Source organism: Natator depressus, chromosome 3 (assembly GCF_965152275.1).
Source record: "Natator depressus isolate rNatDep1 chromosome 3, rNatDep2.hap1, whole genome shotgun sequence".
Classification (NCBI taxonomy): domain Eukaryota; kingdom Metazoa; phylum Chordata; order Testudines; family Cheloniidae; genus Natator; species Natator depressus.
This window is the reverse complement of record NC_134236.1, coordinates 96,996,273-97,020,749: the sequence shown is the minus strand read 5'-3', so window position 1 is coordinate 97,020,749 and position 24,477 is coordinate 96,996,273. Positions and strand designations below refer to the sequence as shown.

General features: G+C 41.5%; 1 protein-coding gene across 3 annotated transcripts in view; it reads right to left on the bottom strand.

The window, feature by feature from the left end:
- The window catches only part of TRMT11 (tRNA methyltransferase 11), a 62,635-nt gene that overhangs the window by 21,813 nt on the left and 16,345 nt on the right, over positions 1-24,477 (bottom strand). For all 3 annotated transcript variants that reach the window (XM_074948388.1, XM_074948386.1, XM_074948387.1), the window contains exons 7-11: positions 16,957-17,113; positions 12,217-12,297; positions 10,500-10,664; positions 7,355-7,427; positions 5,679-5,810 (exon numbers count right to left, since the gene is read on the bottom strand). In XM_074948388.1, the coding sequence (XP_074804489.1) occupies positions 5,679-5,810; positions 7,355-7,427; positions 10,500-10,664; positions 12,217-12,297; positions 16,957-17,113 (608 nt within the window). The remainder of the gene's footprint in view (positions 1-5,678; positions 5,811-7,354; positions 7,428-10,499; positions 10,665-12,216; positions 12,298-16,956; positions 17,114-24,477) is intronic.

Here is a 24,477-nt window from a genome sequence, read left to right as displayed (position 1 = left end):
TATATCATAATGTAATGGCAGGCTATATACATCACTATAATTAAATTACTCAAACACAATTGGAGTCTTGGAAATGTAAATGAAGAACGGTGCTAACTTCAAAGCAAGGGCCACTGTGGTCAACAATGGGAATTCACAGACTCAGTCTGCATTTCCTACTCGTCCTCAAAGGGTAAACACACTATTCAGATTGTTTTCTGGAGAAGAAACTATAAATATGGATTCAAGGAACAGTCCTGTGTCCCTGGACTGTTTGGATTCTAACAGGGTGGAATAACTGAACAAGATGACAGATCCCCAGAGTTATTCAGGGGACCCTGAGAGACATTTGGAAACTGGCAGTTTATTAACACCTCTGCTGTCATTTCAGACTTACAAACTTTGACTCACCTGTTAATGTATGTTACCTAGTTTAATCTCTCAATACCTCTCATTTCTTTTTCTTAGCTAATAAACCTATAGTTAGTTTACTATAGAATTGGCTGTCAGCGTTATCTTTGGTGTAAGACCTGGAGTACCAATTAATCAGGGGTAAGTGACTGCGCTCTTGGGACTGGGAGAAACCTGATGTAGTGTGAATTTTTGTTTTAATAAGCTTTTATCATAAAGTTCAGTTTGTCTGGGTGTCAAGATGGACTGGAGAGACTAAGGGGACTGTCTGTGACTCTATGGTAAGACTGATATAGTGATCCAGCGTTCACATTTGTTACTGGTTTGGTGAAATCTAATTATAGAACATACCACCAGCTTGGCCTTTGTTTTCTGACAGTCTGCCCTGAGAGAGGCACTCACAGTTGAGTGTCACTCCAGACAGCATGACAGGAGGAAAATATTGTTTTGATCCCTAGGAGATCTGATTACAGAAGGTAATAAGTCTCATGCAACTTTTAGTTTGCAGAATGCAAATGTTAAATCAGAGACTCACTTATGCACATATACCTGACAGGACACACTACCATTATTTGTATTGAAGTAGTGTGTAGGGGTTCCAGTCCTGGATCAGAACCCCATTGTGCCAGGCACGGTACGGATATATAACGGAGATGGGCTCTGCTCTAAATAGTTTATAATTTAAGACAGACAACCGTTCTGAGGGTTTTGCTTTTTTAAGAAAGAGAGAGTTTAGTAGCCTCAGCAAATATTACTACATTTCACATAATGAGACTGGCAGGGAGAGGGACGGACACTCTTGGCTAACCCTGGCTCAGAGGTACAAAACTAACATTTTAATCATTAATAAATTAATCTAGCTACCATTATTTATGACCACAAGCACAGAAAAGGGTCACAGATCAACTCACACTGTAGCTGGAAGAGCAGACTCTACTACTGTTTTCCCCCCACACTTCCTCTTAGTTACCCAGTTGCTGAGGTCTTCGCTACCCATAATGTGATCGGAAACCCCGATAACAACTGAAAGTGCCCCGTACTCTTTTAGCCATGCCTCGGGTGCAACAAGTATTATTACCAGGTCTTCATTCAAAAGCTCTCTGATAATCTTTATGTTCCCCGTTTTAAATTTCTTACCCAACCAAACTGCAGTTCTGTTTCCCAAAACAGACATCAAACCAACCACCACCAGAGCTTCAGCCACAATGTTACCAGGGTGGAGCACTTTGTGATTGTGAACAAACCAGTCCACAAAATCTGAATAATAGAAAGCTAAAGACAGACCCGAAGCATCTCCTACAATAGACTACAACCATCCGAAAAAGCAGGAAGGTGTAGGTGAGGAGGAAGATCTTGAAATTTCTTACTTGAAAAAAAACCAGAAGTGAGCTTTTATACAATTAAGATGATGCATCACAAGTCCTATCAAGTAAATGATCTGGTTCTGTGCGCATCATTTCAGAGGTTCCAAATCAATACCTCAAACAACTCTCCCAATGCACCTACGGTTTGAAATTTGGTAACGCCTTACAATAGGAAATGCCTGACAGAAGAGGGCCAAAGAATTCTTAACAACTTACAAAGATAGGCACTCTGCCACCACTTATTTTAGAAGTTTTTCTTCATAACTGTGTAGAAGCCTGACAGCAAAGGAATTAAAAGAATTCAGGCCTAACAATGATTTCAATGTCAGACTGAAACAATAAACTACTTTGGAGTGTAATGTTATCTTTCAGAATGAGAGGTGTTATCACTCTGCTAAAACACCTTCCTGTCTTTTTAGGATTAATGCAGACAGGTCTTTCTACAGGTAACGATTACTCCGTTAGGTAAATCCCAGAATGTTGCCAAATGAAGTATAGTAGCAATTGCTTTAACAAAAATCCATTTTACCCAATTTTGTTTTTAATTTAAAAGAAGAGGACATATGGTAACCATAAGTTACAGAAGAATAGGATGGGAGACACCGTCAGTGAACACCTGACAGCTCAACAGATTAGTCACTAGCTTCTCTCGCTTTGGCCCACAAATTTGCTAGCAAGTTTTGTTCAAGTAAGAACCTGCACAGAGGATTAGAACTGAAAACTCAGTGTGTTAATATATTAAGGTTTCACATTTCCATAGTGCATTTCATCTGAAATTTTCACACTGCACTACGAACAAAACATTCACAACAGTAGGTAGTCAGCACCATTTTACACATGGGGAAACTGAGGAAGTGAGAGGTTGATTTGCCCAAGGCAAGTCAGTGGCACAGCTACAACAGAACACAGAATTCATAACTCCTAGTCACCTGCTCTAACCCAAGTTCCCTGTAAGCTGTGTGGCCATGCAGCAACCTATTTAGCACCGCGCAGGTGCTCAGAGAACCCGCCCGAGGACCTGCCACAGCCAGGGAAGGGGTGCCCCTCCCTCAGCCCCACCTAGCCCGGCCCCTAACCTGCTGCGGGAGAGGCGCTCCTCCCTGGGCCCTAACTCAGCCTGCGGTCCAGACCCAGCCACGGCTGGATCGGGCCCAGCTGCGGCCGGGGTGGAAACGTGATGCCGTGACAAACAGAATAGACTTGACAATTCTAAGCAAATAGCATACTAGCACAAGCCATACATTTTAGCAATCTAGGAATTCACAAGCATACACAATGCCATCAGAGATAAGCTGCCATAGACATTCTAAGTAACGAATTAAAAACTTCCATTGGTTAAGGCACCTTTTAGTTTGCAAGAACTATTTAATAAGTAGTCACAAAAATATTTATTCCATCATTCAAAAAGAGTGACATGCAAGCTACATGATACAGATCCGCTAAACTCCCCTTTGAAGTACATTTTTATAGTGATTTCACCATCACAAAGCAACTAGAGAGAGGTCTGATGTTAGATTTTGTCTTTCCAAGTGTTAAAATGATCTCATTGGTAATAATCACTTGATGCCCAGAGTTAGCGTTGAGGTGTCACAACTTGACAAGCCACAGGGTTTTACTACTGTGGTGTAACCTTGGACAATTGTTAGTGGTTTCCAGTCCCACCACACGTGGTAGCCTGGAACTGGGGTGTCTGAAGAAAGAAGCTTCTGACAATGTACAAGCTGTATTGGTGCTGACCTAAGATATGTAAGCATATCTGTATACTACCCCCTTCCATATACCTGTGAGGAACACCTCTTACAGGCTGACATGTTAGGTTACATATTTGACACCTGTGAATAACAGACAGGATCCCATGTATTCCATCGCTGCAAAACACACCCTTTGCCCCAGATTGGCTCTTTAACATCTAAGCTCTCATATTAAAACAACACTTACACCACTTTTCCACTCCTAATTGCAAAGAAAATTTTTAAAATGTGAGCTAATGTATAACAATACAATATTGTTCCTTGAGTATGCAGACAGCCTGAAAGAATACCTCTGAGATACATATGATCCATTTCAGTCAACCTAAGGATGACTGTTTAAATGTCTATATTTCCAATTAGCCATGTCATTGCTGATCATTTTATCACAAACATCCAACTCATGTGCTTAGCCCACAATCCCAAACTGCTTCCCATACCCTTCCGGGGTTCCAAAAGCCTCAAATATCCAGCTGCCAAACATATCCAGCTTCCACCGCCCTCCCAAACTAAATTTCCAGGACACAATTATATATTGCCCTCACAAAAAACTGAAAACTGAGTGTGGGACAGCATAAAATGAATTCTACTTAACATGGCCTATTATACTGGCAGCATTTTTGTTCATGTTCAATTCAATAAAAGACTCAATGTTTTTAATTTAAATAAGTTGTGCAAAATTTCCAGTCTGCTGCAACGGCATGTCACAGAAGTCAAAGGGTCTTCCACAAAATTTAGTTTCAGCTTGCTGTGAAGGATATAGGGTCTTGGCATTCAGAATGCAATTTCTGTTCTCTTACCAACATAACGAGACGTTTCCCTGACATGCCGTAACTCCAGAGGCTCAGGGTGTAACTCTGTCTAAGGCACTGGACCAAGACTTAAGAGACTAATATTCAATTCCCAGCTCTACCACATACTTCCAGTATTACCCTGGGCAAGTCCATCTCTGTCCCTCAGTTCCCATCTGAAAGAAAAGAAAATACTTCTTTTCCCCAACTATTGTCTGTCCTATGTCCTGTAACGGAGTCCTTATTTCTCCTTGCATCTAGTCACGTCTCAGTTTCCCCCTCTTTAGCAGCTGTCCCAGTCTTTCCCAGGCAGATGGATGGGGTGGCATTTAACCTGTGGTCAATACTTCCCCTTCCAAGTATCACACAAAACCAAACCAAATCAAACTAATTTCTCTAGCTCTTCCCAGACTGAATAGTCCTTCTGCCTTGTTAGTGCAGGCTTGCTTTCCTGGGGCTACAGTGCCTTCCTGCTCCACAGGCTACAGCTTTCACCCACACTGGTTCATGACTGCCCTTCCATACCCAGTTAAGTCATATACCCTCTTCCCAGGGCCAAATGATTCCTTGCCCTATTAGGCAGAGGGTTCTCTGCTCTTCTCAGACTTCTCCAGGCTTTGAGACTCAACAGTCCTTTCCCTCTCATGGCAGGTGTGTCAGCTCGCCCTCTCCTGGTGGTGCAGTGGAGGGACAAGAGAGGCTGGTCTTCTCCTGAACCCCTCTCAGGCCTCATTAGCCAAGCCCCTCTGGCAAACTCCACCCCAGCTCACTCTCTTCACAGGGAACCACCTGATCCCTGGCAAGCTTTCCCAGTCGACCACAGTCATAACCCATACCTATGCAGCTGAACAGCCAGCATTTCCTGTTCCCTGCAAGTCTGTCTCTCCCCTAACTGAGCCACAGGCAGCTTCTTGTATAGCCTGGCAGTCATGATTCTCTTGGTCAGCTGACCTCTGGACTCTCCTGGAGAATTTCATTGTCCAGAATCTCTCTCTTTCAAAGGGTCAAGCCCCAGTAAAAAGGCAAACTAATATTGCCTGCTCTTAAAGGGGTGTTCATTTAGCTTTGACATTTACCTGGATTCCAGTATTCTGGTTTTCCAGTCACATACCATTCCTTTATCAGCAGCACGCATTTTTGCAAAAATATAAGAAAGTTTTGATTTCTAACTGGCAGCACATGGTTCTCTCTCCTTTCAAAAATTGTTCCAAACTCTGTTCTCCCTCACCCATCCAGTTTCAATATATGAAAGTCATAGGAATCCCTCTTAAACCCCAGTAGGAAGTTTTAGAAACATCCCACTCTGGAAGAAATTATGGCAAAGTTATAGTATTAATTTTTATCTACTATACACTAGATATCAAGGCACTTAGAAGAGTACGTACTCAGGTCTGTAAACCGGTAGCCAGTACACCAATCTTCCTCCCATCACCAGGTACTCTGCCGCAGAGTTTAACAGGTCAAAAAAGATATCACTCAGATGATAGTTCGAGGAAATGGAGATGTGATTTTCTGTGCTAAACAATATTAAAAAAAATACTGAACAGGTAATAGCCACAATTTTATTTTATTTTCTGAACAACATAGTCTGAGATTTGCAAAGCCAGGTATGGGTATTAGATGACCAAGTCCCACTAAAATTAATGAGAAATCTGCATCCAAACTCTTTCCCAGTGGCTTTGCAAATTCCATCCCTAATATTTCAAGGGAAAACTATTCAACTAAAATCACTTTTGAAATACAACTATTTTGTACCATGTCTTTCATAAGAGTTATTATAAAAATCAAAGGAGGATGAGACATTTTGAGATGATTTTCTTCTATTTTCAGATCTCAAGGCCAAGCAGCAGAAAAGGCTGTCATCCCAACAATGGAGAGATTGTCTGCCAGGACAGAGAATGCTTATTGTAGGTGAGCACAAAGAGGGGGCAAGGAAAACTAAAAGACATGGGTAGGGCCCTACCAAATTAATGGCCATGGAAAAAGCGTCATGGACCGTGAAATCTGGTCTCTCCCCATGAAATCTGGTCTTCCGTGTGCTTTTACCTTCTACTATATAGATTTCACAGGGGAGACCAGTGTTTCTCAAACTGGAGGTCCTGACCCAAAAGGGAGTCGCAGGGGGCATCACAAGGTTATTTTAGGGGGGTCACAGTATTGCCACCCTTACTTCTGCGCTGCCTTCAGAGCTGGGTGGCCGGAGAGCGGCGGCAGAGCCGCCGCCAGCAGCAGCACAGAAGTAGGGGGCAATACCATACCATACCATGGCACCCTTACTTCTGCGCTGCTGCCTTCAGCGCTGGACGGCTGGCCAGTGGCTACTGATGACTGGGGGCCCAGCTCTGCAGGCAGCAGCACAGAAGTAAGGGTGGCATGCGATGGTATTGCCACCCTTACTTCTGCGCTGCTGCTGGCGGCGGCTCTGCCTTCAGAGCTGGGCTCCCAGCCAGCAGCCGCCGCTCTCCAGCTGCCCAGCTCTGAAGGCAGCGTCGCCGCCAGCAGCAGCGCAGAAGTACGGGTAACAGTACCACAACCCCCCTACAATAACCTTGTGACCCCTCCTCTTCCCCCCCCCCACCTTTTTGGGTCAGGACCCCTACAATTATAACACCGTGAAATTTCAGATTTAAATAGCTGAAAGCATGAAATTTACGATTTTAAAAATCCCATGACCATGAAATTGACCAAAATAGACCATGAATTTGGTAGGGCCCTAGACACGGTATATGAAGAGGTTTAAAACAAAGGTAAGCAATTCTGGACTGGACGCTGGAGCCTTCAGGGGATTAAGTAGAGCTGTTCAAGTACAGGGATGAGGACGTGAAGCTATTCTGTAAATGTAAGAGAGGGAGTTTGGGACTTAGAAACTAGAAAACTTACATGGCCAAGGAGGAGGATTTTAGGAAGACGGACACTGACAGTCACTTTTGCAAGCTATGTAGTGACGGTGGTACTTTTTAAAATTGTTTGGTTAAAGGATAGCAATGAAATAAGTTTCTAAAACTGTGGCTGGCCTTCTATTAACACACTGATATTTACAATTAATAAAAGGCTTACCTACCCTCTTTCCGTTGCTTTAAGTATTTCTTTTTGTGAACCAGTTCGTCTAGTAGCTTCTCGTATGCCATATGGAGCTATACAGAGTAAGTACATAATGTCGAGATCAGGAGTTCACCCTTTACACAAATAAGTCATGAAATTCTACAATAGTGTACATGTGGTAGCAGTTGCAAAGAGTTTATAAGATTAACTTCAAGGTGTATCCATTAAAAGTTTATCTTGCTCCTAAGGCTCACTTTTTTAAAGCTATTTCAAAAAGGTCTCTTATCAGTAAGACACTAAATAGTCAAGTGTAATAGCACATTAACCACTTAAAAACTATTTAATATGGTGCTGAAGTGCTTTGGTTTTTTTTTTAAATGATTTTGTTGGCTAAAAGATCTTCTTTATATTTCCAAGAACACATGACGCTGTTAATCCTCTTCCCTTGTTTCGTCTTGTAATGGGGTTTAATGACTCTTAAGGCTAGAGGAGGCCAGAAGACCCTCTAACAGGAAGTTGAATTGGAAAAGGCCCAGGAAACGGCCTGGCTCTCCAGAGAGGCCAGGGGCTGATGAGGGAATGACAGAGCTCCCTGGTTGGGGTTCAGAAGTAACTGGAGGGGGGAAACTAGGAACCAGATGCCCTGGAATGTGAGTGAAATTGAAAACCTCAGAAAGGGTTTGGGCCAATATATTGAACCCTGGGCAGAGTGTTACTTTAAGTACTCTTGCCTGAAATATGTCATAGAGGGAACTGAGGGCAGGATACCTGCAAGGCCCCTCTGTGCCTCGAAGGGGTATGTCCTGGGATGGGACTCTGCCACACTGATGCTGCAGGGCAGCACTGGGAAAGGGAGCTTTAGAAAGGAGATTGTTATTGTATTGTGGTAATGTCTAGGGACCAGGACCCCAGTGTGCTAGGCACAAGACAAACAGAACAAAAAGGTGGTCTCTGGTCCAAAGACTCTATCATCTAAGTATAAGACAATGGATGTAGCCAATGTTCTTCTTTTTATCCCTGGCTGAATGCCCACATAGGCCCTAAAAATCCAATTGCATTTTTCAGAAAGATATGGGTTATCCCTAGTGCCCTGGCCAACAGCCTTCTCTCCCCATCTGAAGGAAACAGGTCACAAATGTCCAAGGTTATGTCTGAGCTCTTGCTATGGCTGTTAAGCTCGCCTGTGTAGCTTCACTACCACTATCTATTGCTTTGTAAAATACTTGGAATACTTTGGGATCAGGAGCCTTGTAGCATAGAGCGGAGCAGGGCTCCCTTCTCTTTCAGTCCATTGGGATCAGCTCTCTGGAGGAGGGTAGTATATACACTGGCTTCTCCCTCAAGATAAGGGGAAACACTGACAAGAGAAGAAAGCCAGGGCCAGAGCTCCAACCAGAAAGGTCCAGGACTGGCAGATTTGGTTAGCACAGACTTGGGTAGAGCAAAGCTTTGTGTGTGGCAGAAGAACCAGGGCTGAATATGAATGTGTGTGTCATCATTATGAACTTTATTTTGGGGACTCTGACAATTGTTTGAACTATTTGGTTATTAAGGACTGAGGATTGTTTGAACCTTTTCTATTATTAAACCAGCCCCAGGTGGAGATGCTGTTAGCCAGAAAAGAGAGACTTGCGGGGGGAGGAGGGGCTTAATGGACCCACAAGAGGGGGGCTAACAGGGGCAGAGTGCCTGCAAAGCGACACCTGGCCACAAGGGGGTGCTCAGTAAGCAGCCAACCCACTACAAAAGTCTGAAGAACAAACCCTCTTAATGCACCTAGAAAATCTGAACAAATACTTCAAAATGGTTGTAATTTTCTACATTTAAAAAAAAATCCTAAAAATACTACACAAGTCTTTATTTTTACATATCTCTGCAAAGCTTTAAGAATGCTGTACAAACATTAATTCACCTTCAACACTTCTGTAAGCTTTCCTAATGCTCTTATCACCATGGCATCAGGGAAGTGTCACCTCCATTTTACAGAGTGGAAACTGAAGCACAGAGATTAAGGACTTGATTCTAACACCCTTACTCACGACGTGCATCACCTAGTTTGGCCAGCAGTCCCAATGAAATCAATGGGACTGCTCCTGGAGCAAAGTAACACTCGCCAGGAACAAAGGCAACAGAATAGAGTCTTAACTGATCTGCTCACAGTAACACAGCAAGTCAGGGCAGAGCCACAGTAGAGGTCAGGAGTTCCTGGCTCCCCATCCCACATTTAGTCTAGTAGACTGTGCTGCCTTTTAGGTCTCCTGCTCATGACAAATGGTGTCTAACAAAGAGATTTAAAAGAGCAGAGAACCTTTCATATCTTTAAAATTGCTGGCAGTCAAGCATGCAGAAGATGCACTAGGAGTTTGTTTGAAATTATTTCAGTGAGCACTTCAGGGCATGATGAAAGTCGGTCGGACCCTTTCCATGGACTTCCATAGTGTTTGAATCCAGCCCCAAGAGCAATGCAGTACAACTTAAAAATTGAACAGAAACCTCTCCTAATGCAGATAAAGTCACTCCAGAAAGAAGTGTGACTCAGTAAAGTATAGGAGACAAGAAGATATATTTCTGAATAGGAACCAAATACTCTTTCAGTGGAAATAAGTTAATGAAACAAAAACCAAAATGTTATAGTTACAATGCTTTAATACAGTGGTCCATATTTCATTAGGTATTTAACATACTCAGATTAAATGTAGAGGTGGTGAAAATGCAGCCCCAATTTCTACAATGCTGCCTGTGATGTTCATCATTTCTAATGTGGAAATCACAGATTCCAGCACACTCTATTAGCAGACTTGTGGTCTCAGCAGGCCATGCTTATGTCGAGATGGTAGATGAAAACTTCTCCGTTTTGCACAAATTAAGAGCCAGGTTCCAATGCCCTTACACATACTAAATAGCACCTTATATAGTTCTATGAAAGTCAATGAGACTGCTTGTGTAGAAAGGCTGCACTCAACATAAAAATATTACATTCTGGCTCTGTGTGTTGTCCCGTGTGCTCCAAGCACACATCCTTTGGTTAGGCAAAGATTTGATGACCCTGTGCCAATATCAGTCTCAGGTTTGTATGCCAACCCAGCACATACAATATATAATCTTTTGGATACCACAGTTAGGCTGTTATGAATCATAAATATTTAGGACATTAATCAACTTACGATCTGTAATAATTGCATCAAAAAGCATTCCCTTCCTCCATATAGGTTTTGATGCATCAGAAACGAGTGCATCAAGATAGTACTTCTCTAAACCATACTGCCGAAGGTTAGCTCGGATATTCTCATCTGGTCCTCTCCACTTCTGGTTCTTCCTGCTTGCCTTGCCTGCAAGAAAATAAAAAGGGCATAGTCTAAGGCAGAGGTTTTCAACCTGTGGTTCACAGACTATGTCTAAGATTTCCAATGGGGTCTGCCAACGAAAAAAGGTTGAAGGTTGATCTAAGGCAAATTAGATGTGGCAAAAGTGTTCTGATTTTTCATTATTTATTTTAAGAGAATAAGGAGGTCACCTAGCTCTTATATAATGCTTTTCAACAGTAGATCTCACAATACTTCATAGGATTCATATTTGAGTAGTTGCCTCAAATAAAAACAATTTAAGATCTCTTGTCACCAGACTTGTCCTACTTATTGTGGAAAGTGGCTGTCGGGATTCTCTGAAGTATCAGAAGTTATTCTATTCAAGCCTTCTATTTCACAATTATGTTGTTCCATAAATGCAAATGAGAGGAAGAAACAGTTCAATAAAACTCCCCTACTTCACAGAGATATTGTGAGGAAAGTTTACTAAAGTTTACAAGGCACTCATGTTATGCTAATACACACCACATAAAACCCTACTCATACATCAAATTTAATCTACACAAGAATCTTCCAGAGTAGCAAAAATATTGTTAGAACTTTGGGTTTCAAAAGCTGCTAAGAAAATAACTACTGTATGACAGAACAGGATGGTGCCACCAGTACTAGCAGTGGTCTACTGTTTTTTTTAATCCCTTTGGTAGACTAACAATGGCTAACCTTTTATCCTAATTTAACACAGAAGACAAAAGGGATTCAATAAAGCCAATAGGCATTTCTCACCATGAAGGTACTTCTCCGGGATTTAACAGGAAGAGAGAACACATCTGTATCTAACTTTAATATGAAGATAACTTTCCCTCATCTTGAATATTTGCAGATTAAGAAATACACACCTGTGGCATAAGGCATAATATCTCAATGGGAACATATAGTTGCAATATTGAATTCAACTACTTCAAACTGCACTATCAATATAACGAGACAACTCTAAAAAGAAGTTCAAAAAAGTTTAACAGTTTTTAGTAACAAAAACTGCCAGTACAAACTGGTATTAAAGCCAAAATACTTAAAATTGAGCATTAGTGAGTTCCAACCCACTGCAAAGAAAACGCCCATCTCAAAGCCCAATTCCTCCTCATTCAGTCACGTTTGAGAAGTTTGGATAGAAACTCACTATGCTTGTCCCCATGACCCACTGGCTCTGGGGCATCGCTGTTAGCCAAACCAATCTACTTGCTAATCTTACCACTAAACTGAACCATGCCAGGCACTGCCACTCCAGGTGACATAATTCAGTTGTTGTTGGATTGGCAATTAAACTAATTACATATACTAGAAAACTTTAAAATAAAAAAATAAAAATCTTTATATCTTACTGACCCTTAATATTCAGAGTACTGCCTAGTTAGACTATATCCGTAAATGTGTTAGTATATCACAGACGTTTCACAAAACAAACCCTGTGAAGAGGAATGCTCCTTTCATACCCGGATCTACTAGTACCTGCTATAAAAGATACTTAAATACTGAAGAGTTAGAATTAACTTGTTCAGAAAGAAAATATACAACGTACCTAATCCATGGACAGTGTTATAATCTATATCAGTACCACACACGTATGCTCCAAAACGTGCAGAGGATATAAGAAGGCCGCCTGCAAAGGAAAAATAAAAGTGTATCGTCTGCTGTCATGGATATTGCTACCTGAGAGTCTGTACTGAGGAACATGAGAAATGTGAAAACACATGTACCACTCTGGGTTACAATCAAATGGCAGTTGCCCCTTTCTAGTTATAGTTAGAAATAATATTACTGTGAGGTCCCTTGTATGCCAACACTATTTTCCCTTTTATTCTCTTCACTGTACCTTAGTTTAACTTTGGAGTTTGGTCGTATGGTCTGCACACAAGGGTGCCCATTTCTGCAAGGCAGGCATCCACTCCCATGTACTAAAGTGCATTGCCTTAAAATGTTATGGAATGAAAACCATCAGATGGGGGCCACCCTACCAAGATGACACTGTGCAGTAGCCAAGATAATGACTTGGATAATGGAATGGAGGATATGCTTATAAAACTTGCAGATGACACCAAGATGAGAGGGGTTGCAAGCATTTTCAAGGACAGGATTAGAAATCCAAATGACCTTGACAAATTGGAGAAGTGGTCTGAAATCAACAAGATTAAATGCAATAGACAAGTGCAAAGTACTTCACATAAGAAGGAAAGAATCAAATGCACAATTACAAAATGGGGACTAACTGGGCTTGGTGGTGGTGCTGCTGAAAAGGATCTGGGGGTTATAATGGATCACAAACTGAATAGGAGTCAACAATGTGACGCAACTGTGAAAAAGGCCAATATCATTCTGGAGTTTATTAACAGGAGTGTCATGGAAGACATGGGAGGTACTTGTCCCACTCTGCTTGACACTGGTGAGGCCTCAACTGGAGTACTGAGTCCAGTTCTGGGCACCACACTTTAAGATGTGGACAAATTTGAGGGAGTCCAGAGGAGAGCAACAAAAATGATAACGGGTTTAGAAAACCTAACTTATAAGGAAACGTTAAAAATGTTGGGCATGTTTAGTCTTGCAAAAAGAAAACTATGGGGGCGGGGGGGGGGGGAACCTGAGAACAGTCTTCCAATATGCGAAGGGCTGTTCTAAAGAGGACTGTGATCAATTGTGCCTCATGTCTACTGAAGGTAGGACAAGAAATAATGGACAATCTGCAGCAAGGGAGATTTAAATTAGATATTGGGGAAAAAATTAAGGCTTCCAAGGGTTGTAGAATCTCCTGGAATTTAAGGCTTCTAAGGGAGGTTGTGGAATCTCCCCACTCCACTGGAGGTTTTAAGAAACAGGTTGGATAAACATCTATCAGGGATGGTCTACATTTGCTTGGTCCTGTCACAGTGCTGGAGGCTGGACTTGATGACTTCTCAAAGTCCCTTCCAGTGCTACGTTTCTATGATTCTCTAACCCAGCAGGATAAACATCTGAGATTCAATGGAGGGTTTAAACTGAGAGGGAGATAAGAGACAGTCAAGGGTAGCAGTGTTCCTCTACAGCTCAGGAGGTACTGATGATACATCTGAAGATGCGGAAGAACAGTTTCTAAAAGGAAGAAGAGTTCTACTGTTCATCACCTCTATAAACACCCAGAGGATAGGAGCCACATCAGGAAGAGCTGGTTTGTTCAGCACTTACACTCCCCTCCGGTTACCATAAGATGATTAAATGAACATCAGTTTAAAAATCACTTCTGTCTGATAGTTTCTTTTAAACTTTCTATTGTTACAACTTATCCCTAAGGTTAATTAAAGTAAAATATTAGAGTGGGGAAAATATGGTTCTAAGTTTTCTCCTAGTTTACTTTGTCCATTTCACAGCAGTTTGTCTGTTTGTGGGAATGCTTCACACAGCAACAGGGGAGAGAAACTAAAATATTAGGAAAATGTAATTGTAAAAAGCACAACAATTGACAGTGTCAGATGCAGTACTTGAAATAATTTCTAACTCATTTTTATAGTTAGATTTTAAATTGACAATGTCCCTTTCAAGTTATGTAAGTATGGCCAGAACGAAGACAGTTTACATCCTCAGTTATTGCAATGGATAGGACTGTGTACAGTTAGCATTTTTCTTGGGTATATAATATTTCTTGTTTTACTATGTCAATGGTGTCCTATACACACACAACAAAAACTAAGAAGTAAATTAAGTATTTGTTTCCCCTTACTGTTGTGATCTGTTAGCTTAGTAAAAAGCTTTATGTATGATTTACCCTTGAAATCATGCTACATCTGAATGGTACATAAAAGGGATTCAAGTGTTTCCTCTCTGCCCTGAACAACTTCCAAAATAAAGAGAAGGATGGCAGTAATGTACTTCCAAAGAGAAACTGCATTGTTGGGTTAAATTATTACTAAGGAGATGTCCACGACAGTAAGCCTAACATAATAGCATAAGGCCTTACACTGCAACTATAGACCAGACTCTAAACCTACGACTCTCAGTGATGAGTGGTTATGCATACAGATCATCCCATTTTAGTGAGTGGAACAGTTCCATAAGAGTCAACAGCTCACCAGCATGAGTAAGGGGTTCACAATCTGACCCTTTGTGCTTATAATACAGATTTTTACTTTAGCCATACTCAGAAGAGGAGTTTAGATTAGTAAAGCGAGACTTTAGGCTTGAGGCTATCTATCAACAGCTACATTCATCAAATGCTACCCATCACCATCTGTGTATTCTTAACACTTATTAAATATGCATGCTAAATATGCCATTTCAGAGCATTTAAAAAAACTCTTACACTTATAAATTAATGAATTCAAATTAAGTAAAAATGAAGAGGAAAAAAATAATTGTCCTCCACTTTTCTTTGTTAATTGGATCCGGGAAAAACAAGGTTACTCACCCGAAAGGAGTCACCCGTTTCCCTTCTTCACTGTAATCCCTCAGAACAGATGGGCAGTGCCTCCAGAGAGTCAAGACAAATTTAGCTAGCCCTGTCCCCAAGTATGATATACCACCCAGTCCTATAAAGAGAGCAAGAAAGAGTACTTTGCTCATCTAATAAATTATTTCTTGATTGCAGAAAAGGAAGAGTTAGGAAACATGAACTGACCACTCAATAAGTCTCTGGTTTTACCTCCCACCTATATCAAATAGTCACACTTTAAAACTGAATCACAGCAAATACAACATTGATGATAATAAAGAACATACAACACTGTCTTCAATTTCTGTATTTCCACCATTACAATGAATTGTTCCCGTTCTGTCTAACCTTATCCCCCTTGCCTACATCTCTCTCCAAGTTTGATTTCCTAAGAGAATGAATTCCATGACAAAGTTGCTTTGTAACTTTAGTTTTTATTTAAACACAAATATTGTAATTAAATGAATCTGACAAGAGAAGCAGAACACAAGCCGAAATGAATTTTCTTGACCTTCCAAAAAGCACTGCCAATCTGTGAAGGGGGAAAAAACAAACAAAAAACACAAGAAAAAGAGAAGAAGTTTCTGAAAAGATTATAGTGTGGACTGAAAATTTCAGTTTGCACATGAACGATATTGTATATAAAATGTGGAATTGATAAACGCTTTGCATCATCTGAAAAACACTGATGCCATCAAAGCAGGATATTTTCCAAGTCACATTTACAAATAATAAAAAGAGAATCAGTCCCAGAACTGTGGGACCTGCTCCTCCCCATTCCTAACTTCTCAATGAGGACTTGCTGCCATTCATTCTCTGGACCCTTCCTGCCAACTAAACACTCCCTTCCCCTCCTCTCCCCTCCCTTCCCCTCTACATTAGCACAGATACCTTTAGATCATTTCTTGTTCCCCTACTTCCTTCTGGATACCTGATCAAAGTTTACCTGGATTTCACTAAGTCACATCCACTACACTCCATCTATAGCCTTTGAAGAAATTGATGAAATTATCTTGACATAATCTACTTAAATGGCACATCCTGAAACATAGGCTTTTCCATATCAAATTCAAACAAGGCGCAGGAAAAGGTACTTGAATGCCTCATAAGTGATCCAATAAATGGAATAAAAGCTCCCCCTACTGACTTATCAGGAAAAAACAAACAAACAGACGGGAAAAAAAACACTCACCCAGAGAAAGAAATGCACAAAAAGTGTCACCACATTTCCCTACGACACAAGGAAGAGCTCATTATTTCCACCCCTGAAGAATATGGTCCAACAATTGCCATGCTAATATGTTCAGTCGGGGATGCTCTCTGCCCTTCAATACCTTCCTAACAACTCCCCTACAAAAATGTTACAAGGGGCAACATTCTTAAAAGTTCCTACAGTGACTCAGGAATCTAACTTCAAAATTTCACATCATTTGGGAACCTAAGTTCTATTGAAAGTCAGAGTGACTTTGGCTCCTAAGCAGTTAAATAACTTCTGAAAATGGGACTTAGGCACTTTCAAAAATGTTACTCAAGGTAAATAAAGACTTGAGAAGGTACTTTGTTCTACATTTTCAGCAAATCTACCCAGTCCATCTGAAGTTATAACCACTTCCCCTATAGGACTTTGGGAAATAACCAAGCAGTTGATTTTGTAATTATTCTTATTTGTACTGTGGCAGCACCCAGGCATGAACCAGGACCGGGAGCCTGTGTCATGAACCAGGACTTCACTGTGCTAGGCACTGTACAAACAAACAGAAAGACAGTCCCTCCCCTAAAGAACTTACTTTTCACACATATAATATATATAAAGAAAGCAATACCCAATTTTCTAATTTTTTTCAGCAGTAGAAAAAGAAATACCTGTTCCAACAAATGGATCAAACACGACATCATTTGCTTTTACTCTCCCATGGTTTGCCATGATGAAAGACAAGCAGGCATCCATGCTTGTGTTCCCAATAAAATGCCTCCTTTTTACACTGTATGACTCAATAAGCTCCCTTTGCCCATCTGCAATCTGTAGAAACATTTAGAAAAAGTCAATGTGATGGCACTGGATATAACAGGTAAGTAGACTAATAAACAGCCTTAATTATACTACATCACAAACAGAATATCAGGCACTCTTCATTGAATAGTATGCCACTTGGATTGAATCCACGGAAAATATAGAAATGAGATTTCTCTATAAAAGAATTGGCCTATTAGTAAAATTCCCAGACTTTAGGCTTGAGGCTATCAATCAATTACAGGGATGTTGCAATTACCAACTGTTATAGTTTTCACAGTAACAGTCGTGTTAGTCTGTATTCGCAAAAAGAAAAGGAGTACTTGTGGCACCTTAGAGACTAACCAATTTATTTGAGTATAAGCTTTCGTGAGCTACAGCTCACTTCATCGGATGCAACTGTTATAGTGTCAGCTGCCTTTGGGGCACCCCCTTGTGGCCTGAGTTCACTCTGCAGGCTTCCACCTTCAATCTTCCTCCTTTCTTTTCAGGGAAAAAGAAACCAGATCAGTCCTGCAGGCACTTCTGGTTTTCCGCTCCACCCCTCAAAACAACAAACCAAAAATAAAAATACAAAAACATTAAGCAATTACCTTAGTGGCCTTAATCTCTGGCCTCAGGTATCTCCGAAAGCCACTGCCAGGCTTGCTTTCTCTGGCAGTCCCTGAAATTCTCTCACCAACCCCCTTCCATTTCCTGTTACTTTTTACAGGGGTATCTCTGTTCAGATGTGCCTCCTTAGTAAGTAGGGTTTTCAACTTTGTACTTGCACAAAACCAAACACCCATGCCCCGCCCCTCCTGACTCCATCACACCTCCTCCCCGCCAGTCACTCACTCATTTTCACTGGGCTGGCTCAGGGGGTTGGGATGCGAGAGGGGGTCAGGGCTCCGGCTGGGGTTGTGGACAGAGATGAGGGGTTTGAGTTGCAGGAGAGGGCTCCAGGCTTGGGGATAGAGCTGAGGGGTTTGGAGTATGGGAGGGGGCTCTGGGCTGAGGCAGGGGGTTGGGAGGAGGTACGGGCTCTGTGCTGGGGGTGCAGGAGGGGGCTCTGGGCTGGGGTTGGGCCTCCCTCTTACGCCCAGAAAATTCAGAATTAAAGTTAAACTTAAAAATTCAAATATATTAATGTATTTACGTAAACGCATGGCTACACAAACCACTTAAGTTCTACATTAAGGTCCTAGCTACACTGGTTTTCCAGCTAGGTTTATAAGCTATGTTTAAGTACTGTTAAAAGCAACACTCTTCAAACCAGAACTTGTTGAAAAAATAGCAAACATTTTTAATGAGAATTTCAACCATCATGTTTCTAACACAGTTTGAACAGAACCAATGTAGGCAGGGTCAAACCACGTTAGAACACCCGTCTGCCATCATGTGCCAGCACAGTTTGATCCAATACCAACTAGCTGGCCAAACCATAGTAGAATCAAAAACAGACAGCTGCAGCGGCACAGGAGCTAGCAAACAGAGCTGTAAACAGGGGAGTTTGAAAGGGGAGTTTGTCTTGCGTTGCTTGGGTTTTTTTTTTGTTTTTTTGTTTTTTTTTTTCTGTGGGTGGTGGTGTTTTGGGTGTGGTTTGTTTTTCCCAGATTAACAGGATTTAGGTGGGAAGGCTATGACAGTGGGAGTGACCCATGTTGTGGAAGACACAATGAAGATGACTGGATGTGGAAGCTGTGGTATGTACATGATCCTGGAGGGGGCACCTGGTAAGAGTTTTTTCTGTATGAAATGCAGTCTGATAGAGCTGATGGAGGAAAAGATCCGAGGTTTGGAGATGCAGGTGGAAAGGCTGGTTGAGTTTAGGAAGGAGTTTGAGCAGATTATGGAGCAAAGACATGAGGTATCTGAAGGAAAAAGCTCAGACTTGCAGATGGAAGCAGGACTGGGGAATTCTGAGGGGAGACTGGGTGAGGAAAGTGGTCAGTGGAAGCATGTGACTAAAAGAACCAGGCAGAGGAAAAGACGGGCTAGTGAAGGAGAAACAGAGCTCAAGAATAGGTTTGAAGAGTTGGAAAATGAAGAAGGGGCTCAGCAGGTAGTCACTGAAGGTGGAAGGGCAAGGAAGAAGAGAAGAGCGGCTAGTCCTATAGGAAAAGGGGAAGAGTTAATGGAGATTACAGCAAATGTGAGCTCCAGGAGGATACAGGATGGGTTGAAGAGGATTACAAGGGAGAATAGGAATGGAAAGAACTTGCAGCCAGAGCGAACAGGGGATAGACTGGAGAATAGCACCGTCACTAGGAAAAGGCAGGTCTATGACTGGGGACTCTTTACTGAGAAGAACAGACAAGCCTGTAACCAGAGCTGATCCAGAGAATAGGAGGGTGTGCTGTCTTCCAGGTGCTAAGATACAGGATGTAGACCTGAGGTTGAAAAGGATTCTAAAGGGAACAGGAAAGAATCCCCTAATTATCCTTCATGTGGGAACAAATGATACAGCCAGATTCTCGCTGGAAAGTATTAAGAGAGACTATGCTAGGCTGGGGAAGACGCTTAAGGAAATTGAGGCTCAGGTGATCTTTAGTGGGATTCTGCCTGTTCCTAGAGAAGGGCAACAAAGGTGTAACAAGATTATGACTATCAACAGATGGCTTAGGCAGTAGTGCTATAAGGAGGGCTTTGGGATGTATGGCCACTGGGAGGCATTCATGGACAGAGGACAGTTGTTTCGGGATGGACTTCATCTGAGTAGGGAAGGAAATAGACTTCTAGGATGGAGGCTGGCACAACTGATTAAGAGAGCTTTAAACTAGGAATTTGGGGGAGATGGTTGGGAGATGTCCAGGTAATCTCCATGCCGGATTTTAGCATTGAGAGGAAAGAAAACGAAGTAAGAAAGGATACAGCCGTGGGGAGGAGGAAGGGCAGTGTAGATACTAGTCTAATAGGTTATAATGGCTGTAGAATGACCATGCCTAATAGGGTACAGAATGTGAGTGAGGCCAAACAGCAAAAATTAAGATGTTTGTACACTAATGCTAGGAGCCTAGGTAACAAAATGGAGGAACTAGAGCTACTGGTGCAGGAAGTGAAACCAGATATTATAGGGATAACAGAAACATGGTGGAATAGTAGTCATGACTGGACTACAGGTATTGATGGGTATGTGCTGTTTAGGAAAGACCGAAATAAAGGTAAAGGTGGTGGAGTAGCATTGTATATCAATGATGAGGTAGAATATAAAGAAATAAGAAGCGATGAAATGGATATGATTGAGTCTGTCTGGCAAAAATTACATTGGGGAAGAAAACTATTAGAGCCTCCCCTGGGATAGTGCTTGAGGTGTGCTATAGACCCCCGGGATCTAATTTGGATATGGATAGAGCCCTTTTTAAATGTTTTTAATAAAGTAAATACTAATGGAAACTGTGTGATCATGGGAGACTTTAACTTCCCAGATATAGACTGGAGGACGAGTGCTAGTAATAATAATAGGGCTCAGATTTTCCTAGATGCGATAGCTGATGGATTCCTTCAGCAAGTAGTTGCTGAACCGACTAGAGGGCATGCCATTTTAGATTTGGTTTTGGTGAATAGTGAGGACCTCATAGAAGAAATGGTTGTAGGGGAGAGTCTTTGCTCAAGTGATCATGAGCTAATTCAGTTCAAACTGAACGGAAGGATTAACAAAAATAAATCTGCAACTAGGGTTTTTGATTTCAAAAGGGCTGACTTTCAAAAATTAAGGAAATTAGTTAGGGAAGTGGATTGGACTGAAGAATTTATGGATCTAAAGGTAGAGGAGGCCTGGGATTATTTTAAATCAAAGCTGCAGAAGCTATCGGAAGCCTGCATCCCAAGAAAGCGGAAAAAATTCATAGGCAGGAGTTGTAGACTGCTGGATGAGCACGCATCTCAGAGAGGTGATTAAGAAAAAGCAGAAAGCATACAGGGAGTGGAAGAAAGGAGGGATCAGCAAGGAATGCTACCTTATTGAGGTCAGAACATGTAGGGATAAAGTGAGACAGGCTAAAAGTCAAGTAGAGTTGGACCTTGCAAAGGGAATTAAAAACCAATAGTAAACGGTTCTATAGTCATATAAATAAGAAGAAAACAAAGAAAGAAGAAGTGGGACCGCTAAACACTGAGGATGGAGTGGAGGTCAAGGATAATCTAGGCATGGCCCAATATCTAAACAAATACTTTGCCTCAGTCTTTAATAAGACTAAAGAGGATCTTAGGGATAATGGTAGCATGACAAATGGGAATGAGGATATGGAGGTACACATTACCATATTTGAGGTAGAAGCAAAACTTAAACAGCTTAATGGGACTAAATCGGGGGGCCCAGATAATCTTCATCCAAGAATATTAAAGGAATTGGCACATGAAATTGCAAGCCCATTAGCAAGAATTTTTAATGAATCTGTAAACTCAGGGGTTGTACCGTATGATTGGAGAATTGCTAACATAGTTCCTATTTTTAAGAAAGGGAAAAAAAGTGATCCGGGTAATTATAGGCCTGTTAGTTTGACATCTGTAGTATGCAAGGTCTTGGAAAAAATTTTGAAGGAGAAAGTAGTTAAGGACATTGAAGTCAATGGTAAATGGGACAAAGTACAACATGGTTTTACAAAAGGTAGATTGTGCCAAACCAACCTGATCTCCTTCTTTGAGAAAGTAACAGATTTTTTTAGACAAAGGAAACGCAATGGATCTAATTTACCTAGATTTTAGTAAGGCATTTGATACCGTGCCACATGGGGAATTATTAGTTAAATTGGAAAAGATGGGGATCAATAGGAAAATTGAATGGTGGATAAGGAATTGGTTAAAGGGGAGACTACAATGGGTCCTACTGAAAGGTGAACTGTCAGGCTGGAGGGAGGTTACCAGTGGATGTTGTACCAATAAATTAAAAACCAGCAGGATCTTATTAAAGGGAAAAAGGCAAAATACCACATTTATTGTGAATACAGAAAGAATCATAGTGAGCAGTTAGTTACAGCTGTAACATTCCATTCAATCTCATCTTTATTCACTCATTCATTCATACAAACACACACACACACACACACAGGTTCTGCAAGGTTGTTATCATAGTAAGCAGTTAGTTATAGCTATAACATTCCATTCAATCTCATATTTATTCACACATTCACACACACACACACACACAGAGGTTCTGCAAGGTTGTCATCATAGTTACCAGCCTTAGAGTTGCTCATGCCAAGCCACTGGCCAGGTGGCCTGGACATGAGGAGGGAGCAGGGCCTTGTCAGATGCTCATCTGATGCTCCTGGAAGTTGGTTTGCAGAATCAGACCCCAAAGTTCTCACTTTTTAGAGTCTCTTTTTATAGGAATTTCTTCCTAGGCCAGTCTGTGGGAATTGCTTCATCATGCTGTTGCTGAATCAATCAGCAGATGGCACATTCCTGACGGCTCCGTGCTGCTAGATGTTATCTTGTTCTTTGGTTCTCCCATTCTTGAGGCTGTTGGGTGGATTCCAGTCTGCCCTCCGGGGGTCCTCTGGTTATTTCCACTTGACGCCTTCTTCAGCCGATGGACACTGGATTCTTAGGCTGGCACCTCCCTGATCATTCAGTTATTATCCACACCAAGCATCCATCCACATACATCCTCTATCTCTATTTTAATCACAATTGTTAATACAACAAAAGGGCGGGGAGTCTCTGGGTGCTGTTTCTGTTGTTAGAGTATTGCTTTGAGTCTCTGTGAATTGCTTTGAGAACAGACTCTGTCTTAGAATGTACTAACGCAATTAGCAGCTTGCAAGTTTCACACATAGAGGGAGAGAAACAGTACCAAAACCCAAGAGACCTCTTAATTAGTAATACCCTGGAATTTAAACTATGGGGAATCAAACTCATTTGTGATTTTAATACAGAACTTCTTTAATATGATCCAACATGGAGTTCCTCAAGGATCGGTTTTGGGACCAATCTTATTTAATCTTTTTATTACTGACCTCGGCACAAAAAGTGGGAGTGTGCTAATAAAGTCTGCGGATGATACAAAGCTGGGAGGTATTGCCAATTTAGAGAAGGACAGGGATATCCTACAGAAGGATCTGGATGACCTTGTAAACTGGAGTAATAGTAATAGGATGAAATTTAATAGTGAGAAGTGTAAGATCATGCATTTAGGGATTAATAACAAGAATTTTAATTATAAGCTAGGAACGCATCAATTAGAAGTAACAGAAGAGGAAAAGGACCTTGGAGTATTGGTTGATCATAGGATGACTATGAGCCGCCAATGTGATGTGGCCGTGAAAAAAGCTAATGCGGTCTTGGGATGCATCAGGAGAGGTATTTCCAGTAGGGATAAGGAGGTTTTAGTACCATTATACAAGGCACTTGTGAGACCTCACCTGGAATACTGTGTGCAGTTCTGGTCTCCCATGTTTAAGAAGGATGAATTCAAACTGGAACAGGTACGGAGAAGGGCTACTAGGATGATCCGAGGAATGGAAAACTTGTCTTATGAAAGGAGACTCAAGGAGCTTGGCTTGTTTAGCATAACTAAAAGAAGGTTGAGGGGAGATATGATTGCTCTCTATAAATATATCAGAGGGATAAATACTGGAGAGGGAGAGGAATTATTTAAGCTCAGTACCAATGTGGACACAAGAACAAATGGATATAAACTGGCCACCAGGAAATTTAGACTAGAAATTAGACAAAGGTTTCTAACCATCAGAGGAGTGAAGTTTTGGAATAGCCTTCCAAGGGAAGCAGTGGGGGCACAAGATCTATCTGGCTTTAAGATTAAACTCGGTAAGTTTATGGAGGAGATGGTATGATGGGATAACATGGTTTTGGTAATTAAATATGCATGGTAAATAGGCCCAATGGCCTGTGATGGGATATTAGATGGGTTGGGATCCGAGTTACCCAAGAAAGAATTTTCTGTAGTATCTGGCTGATGAATCTTGCCCATATGCTCAGGGTTTAGCTGATCGCCATATTTGGGGTCGGGAAGGAATTTTCCTCCAGGGCAGATTGGAAGAGGCCCTGGAGGTTTTTCGCCTTCCTCTGTAACATGGGGCATGGGGTCACTTGCTGGAGGATTCTCTGCTCCTTGAAGTCTTTAAACTACGATTTGAGGGCTTCAATAGCACAGATATAGGTGTGAGGGTTTTTTTGTAGGAGTGGTGGGTGAAATTCTGTGGCCTGCGTTGTGCAGGAGGTCAGACTAGATGATCATAATCGTCCCTTCTGACGTAAATATCTATGAATCTATGAACAGGTTTCTATGTTTAAATATTGTTAAAAAGCCAGTGCAAGATGGGACAACGACTTTAGGCCTTTCACAGTGTTGCAGCAACTCAAGGCCCTCTCTTCATTAGTGACAGAGGTGGACAGTACTCTTAGTAACTAAGAGCTAACCAAGTATCATT